The 6,000-nt window shown below is 36.7% G+C and overlaps 1 protein-coding gene across 28 annotated transcripts in view; it reads left to right on the top strand.

Annotated features, from left to right (window-relative positions):
- Nucleotides 1-3,204: 3,204 nt before the first annotated feature.
- TRDN (triadin) overlaps nt 3,205-6,000 on the top strand; it is a 286,138-nt gene continuing 283,342 nt past the window's right edge. For 26 of the 28 annotated variants that reach the window (XM_081941056.1, XM_081941059.1, XM_081941061.1 and 23 more), the window contains exon 1: nt 3,206-3,684. In XM_081941056.1, the coding sequence (XP_081797182.1) occupies nt 3,663-3,684 (22 nt within the window). In that variant the 5' untranslated portion in view covers nt 3,206-3,662. Of the gene's footprint in view, nt 3,685-6,000 lie in introns of all 28 variants that reach the window. The other 2 variants (XM_081941060.1, XM_081941046.1) reach the window with 2 other exon arrangements.

Here is a 6,000-nt window from a genome sequence, read left to right as displayed (position 1 = left end):
CCCAGCTATTCTCATCATTATATTTATATAATTATACATCCTCACATGCCCCCACTTTGTAATTCTGTCTTTAAATCTCAATAGGTTCCCATTGTAAGTATATTTCATGTTCCCTCCCCATTTTTCCATATCTTGGTTTCGATTACCCTTAATTGTCTATAAATGGCAATCCTTACTGTTCAATGTTCATTACAATTCCCTTAATCTACTATATAGAATAACAAGCGGTACACATCTCCCTTTGTTCATCATCTTAAAAGTTCTATATATGTCCATGTTTCATATATTTTAATCCATGCTTAATTGTCCTTCTATTGTCATATTCAATCAATTAGCAACTCAGTTTAATTATAATGTATAAAAGTGAATCACATACTTCTGCTTTACAATCTCCCCATATCAGTTTCATATTTGTCCATATTCCATATGTTTTAACCTTTATTTAATTATCTTTCCATTATCATATTCAGTAAGTTAGCAATTCCATTTTATTGTCATATTTAGGAATAAACCTCTTATCTTAGCTTTATATTTTCCCATATAACAATTTCTAATTGTCTGATTTTTTCCTAGTAAGTCTTTTGTCCCACTTCTCTATTCCTGCCTTCCCCCTTTTCTTTGTTTTGACATGTCCACTCTTCAAGCCTCCATCAAAAAGATCTTTTATATTTCCCTTTGTTGGGGCATAACCTCCTATTTCAATTTTCCTTATACCACTGTCAACCTCCAAAACTTTTTTTGTCTTGTCATATTATTGTTTTTATTTCAAAGTTCTGGTCCACCTTAAATTTATCTATATCAGCTGCTGTGGGGAAGGATGACAGGAGCCATCTTGGTCTTTTGTTCTTCCTTAATGTCCAGTTCCAAAATTGCAGTTAATTATACCAATCTTATTTTGAAATTCTGGTCCACCTTAAATTTAATTCAACTACTGTGAAAATGGAACAGAAGCTGGATCCATCTTGATCTTTTGCAGACAAAAAAGAAAAAAAAGACTTTGTATTTCCACAGTTCTTGATTTTGTTATTATTTTTCCTTGGTACTTTCTGCTTCTCGTTGGTTATAATTCCTCAAAATGTATTAATTGGAACAAACTTGCATACAGCCAAATTCATGTATGTTTCTTTTCCCTCCTGCTTTTCCAAGTTCTGATTTATGGCAGTTGGTTAATTAAAATTTTCCACACAGGCAAGATTAGGTTATCAGTTATCACTAAGGAGATGGTGCTTTTTTTTTTTTTGATCTTTCTCCCTTGTTGCATTCCAGTTCTCATTAATTTGAGTTGCTTAAGATATGTTAGTTAAAAGACACTCGGATGAAGCAAATCTTCACGCTTCTAGATTCCTTTAAAAACACAATCTTTTCAAGTCTAAAACCAAATTTAGAGTTTGCGTTTAAGTGGGTTATGTTTAAGCGGGTTTGTCACTTCTCTTCTTTCTCCTTTCTATCCAAATTATTTCAAGCAAATGGCTCTCTCTGGGGCTAGTGATTCAACCCTCCATTTTTCCCCTTCTTTCTTTTTGCAAAAACCCCAATCTGTCCATCAATATTATTTATGCTATCAAGATTCTTTCCCTTTTCCAAATTGTGATTTATAACTATGGGTTAATAGATGTTACCAGGCTTTCATCTCACCTTTGCAGGCGAGTTCAGCTGCTTTGGCCTGGGCCAGCTCTTGTGCAGCCATGTTGTCATGCTGCCGCCCCGGCTCCGATTCAGAGGGCAAATCTTTGACCTACGAGGGACCTGTTGAACTCCCTCTAGGTCTAATGAGACACTGCCCCTTCTTCACCCCCCCGGGGGGTTCTGATCCAAAAACGGATCTTGGAGACAGTTTGCCAGACAGGGTTCATGTGAGATTCTTTAGAGCTCACATCCCCCACATCTGTCCAGATAGAGAACTTCAGGTCAACCTACTTGGGTTCTATGTGACCTCTAGTTGGGTCAGATCTCAAAACATACCAAACCATTTGGAGAAGCTTGGCTAAAGCTACTAAGAAGCTTGCTTTTCAACTCCTCATGACCATAAAATAGTGATGAGTTTCTACTAGTGATCAGATTTGAGATGAGGTTATCCTCCTGCATTCTAATAATCCTATATCTCTACTTCATTGCCTTCAGGCAAGAGTCTCTGTCATGGGAGAAGAAATTCAGAAATTATTGCATGAACCATCTTGGTCACCTCTGTATTCCACGTGCAGCTAAATCTTCTAGAGTCTATTGGAATCATCCAGCCTCTGGAAGCAGGTCATCCTAGTAGATCTCTTTTCCTAATCATTCATACAGAGAGGAATAATTGCTGGAAAACTAAATCTCAGCAGGACATGGTTTGATTGTAACAAGGGAAGAAATATCAAATCTTACTTTCAGCTTATTATCTTCCTACCTAACACAGGGAAGCTAAATCACCGTGGGTACTGCCACATTGAAGATTTCTCATTTTGCAGTCTGTCTTCTATAACATTCTGTATAACAATATGACATTTGTCCTCCCTATCACTTCACAAAAACAGAGTGGGTGCATAGAAATACAAGGGTTTGAAAATGTATGGATTTTTCAGTCTATTTAAGTTCTCAAAATGCTGTTTCAAACACATCTTCTCAAAATACTATTTTAAATATATCCCATTGTGAATGCTAGGGAATTCACAGTCTGATCTAGACATTATAAAGCATCATGTAATTTGTTGAAGATTTCCAAACTTCTCTTAGTTGTCTAAGCTTTGACATTGCAAACATTTTATATTAAACATTTTATATTTACAGGCACACAAATAAACAAACTATCTATCCATCAAGAGTTAGACTGATACCAGTGAACATCAAGACTCTGCATTCACCAGTAACCATAGCTATTATTATGCATACTCAGAGATTTGAAAATGCATTAGAAGAGATTCATTCTTGGTATGAACCAGAAGATGTCCTCTTACAAACTGAGGGACAAGAACTAAAGAAAGAAGCAGAGGGTGAGGTGGAGTATTTCAGTGATTTTAAATGTCAGCAGGGAATTCAACAGGGGAAAATTTACCTAAGTTAAATTTTCTTCTTCAGTCACTATGGCTGACTTCACGGTGTCCTTCCCAACCCAAATAAGGCCCGGAAAGAATGTGCAAAGAGTATGCTAAGAATACATTTCAGCTTGGTTGGATAAGATTACCGTCAAGTCTGTATTTCATGTTTTCTGCCATAGACCTCAAAGAACTGTAATCATATTAAAAGAAGCAGCTAGGGCTTTGACAGCTCCTTCCAGTTCCTTTGTGCTGCCTTTGCTTTTACCCGCTTGGCTTTCTAGTTTGGAGCTGGGTGCTTAAAACTGAATAAAATAGATCAAGTCCCTGAGTGGTGCCTAGGATGCCAAATAAGCTGAGCTACAGATCTGCTGAGAGCCATGGCTATTTTTATTAGAAGCTGATACTTTAGTGTAGCTGTGAACACTGCCTTGGGAGAGGGTTAGTTTCTAGCGAAGGTGGGGAAGGCAAGGCAGGGCTTTGTAGAGAAAGTAGCTCAAAAGAAGAACCCAAAGAAAGTTAGAAGTACAGAGGACGTCCCACCTTTCAATACACCAACTCCTGCGAGAGTCAACATTGGCCCTGCCAGATCCTCTGAGCTGCTAATACAACTTGACCTTTTTTCACAGTGCATTTCTTACCATCAGCATTATGACTGAGATTGCAGCAGAAGGTACTGTAATAATCTTGATGTTCTAATTGTCTGAAAAAGATTTCTACTCACTATTTTTAATAGACTCAGCAACTCAGCAAGATCTATCTATCTATCTATCTATCTATCTATCTATCTATCTATCTATCTATCTATCTATCTATCTATCATCTATCAGGAAATCGTGGCTTTGCTGAAGGGCATGCTTGAAGGGAAGAAGCTGCTCCTCTTTAGCAGCTGGAATTTGTACTAGTTAATAAAACCTGATCATCAGTCACCTCTAAAAATAGCCTTGGCCATATAAAGCTTGGGAAGGCAGGCTTAGACAGAGAGGCTGCAGAAATAAAAAGGACAAAGAAATAATAATAAAGCTGGGATGGTAGATTTTAAAGCTCATCCTAGTCACTATATTGTTGTTTGGCATTTATGTACTTTTCCCCTTTCTGACTCCATCTTATGTTTGCTGGCAAATCTTTCAGGAACTTTTACAAGATATTTTATCTTGCTTTTATTATTTTGATAAGTAACTCAAGGCAGTGAACATACCTAATACTTCTTGCTCTTCCTGGTTTTTCAACAACAACCCTTGAAGTGATTTGAGCTAAGGAAGAGTGACTTGCTCAGAGTCACCTGGCCAGCTTTCATGCCTAAGGCAGGATAATTCCTGCTTGATTTTTTTAAAATCTATGTATCAAATTTAGAAACCTCCCATCTCCCTCACAGAGGGACTATGGGCTGAGTACTAGTAAACTATTAAAACATACAAACTGTATATAGAATTTAGATTAAAGGCAAAGATAGATAAAATTCAGAATTAAAAGGTGGAAAAGAGGGCCTTTAGGCACTATTCAGCCCCACAATTGCGTGCTTCTCTGTGACCCCCAAGCAAGATGGAGAGCAAGGTGTTTAGACATTTCCAAAAGGCCAGGAAAGTGGGGGCAGGGCTCACCCCTGGGGGTAGAATGTTCCAAAAAGTGGAGATAATACCAGAAAAGGCTTCCTTCCTGAGTGCCAGCAGTTGAAATTTTTTAACTGACAGGGTCTGCAACATACCAATACTGTCTGACTGGGTGGGACAAGCTGACGTAATAGTGTGAAAATGGTCCTTCAGGTAACCTGGTCCCATGCCACGTAGGGATAATTTTAATTTCTTGTTTCATACATTTTACATTCTGCTGATTTTTGCAGTATTCCATTTCACAAATTGTATGAGCTCAAAACTGGCTTTCTACCAAAGGTATGCCCAACAGAATAATGGTAGAAATAATGCAATTTCAAATGCTGTTTTCCATGTTGTCCCACTATATTTTAGGTTGAATGTTTACCTATATTTAAAAATACTGACTGACTGTCTGTCTGTCTGTCTGTCTGTCTGTCTGTCTGTCTGTCTGTCTGTCTGTCTATCTATCTATCTATCTATCTATCCATCCATCCATCCATCCATCCATCCATCTATCATAAATATATTTGGTTTAATGTGAGCTGCTGTTTACTAAACAAGTATTTCTATAGTGCATTTGTTTTCAGATCATGCCTTGAAAATGTGCAAATATTTCTCTCCCCCAAAAAGAAAAGTCAGGATTCTGATCTCCCCCACTGTGTTTAATTAGAGAAGTGCAGCATGGGTTGTTACAGAAGTAAAATGCAGGATTTGAACCTTGAGGAACAAATCATTTAAAGGCATGATGCAAATGTAAATGCTACGCAGTATGCCTTATCAAATTAAATCTTTGAAATACATTCAGTGCTTTGTAAGACTAGATGCTATTAATCCTGAAAGTCTTCAGTAATTATATAGTTTTGGAAGCTGTATATGAGGGTTGCCTGAATGAAGGCTAGAGAGAATAAAATCTGAACTTATAAATAAAGAAATGGTTATCTTGAAAATATCAATAGTTCATGAATAATTTTAATATGTCCAGACTATTAATGTATACAAACGTTTTATTCAGTGCAATGATGAAGGATTTTTTAAATGTAGGTTTTTAAATATACTGTTCAATTTTACAATGGAATCTCATAGCATTTTTTTCCATTATGAATCTTTGCATTCTACTTTCCCAAGTTTATAACCATCCTTTCTGTAACAAAAGCTCTTATTCAACAGACCAACACTGTGTCCCAAATCACTGCAGTTGTTAATGAAATATGAAAGCAAAATAAGTTTAATATAATAGAATTTGCATTGGATATTATTAGAGACTGAATCTGTTGCTTTCTATTTCTGGGATGCTTAATATTCATGTTGAGTGGTTATGTTTGTGAAGAACAGGCAGAAAGCCAATATAGCTATCTACTTTGATCAGAGTTTGGGTAGATGTAATAAAGTATTTGAAG

The sequence above is a fragment of the Natrix helvetica genome (genome assembly GCF_964273705.1).
Source record: "Natrix helvetica genome assembly, chromosome: 2".
Classification (NCBI taxonomy): Eukaryota; Metazoa; Chordata; class Lepidosauria; order Squamata; family Natricidae; genus Natrix; species Natrix helvetica.
This window is presented reverse-complemented; position numbering and strand designations above follow the sequence as displayed.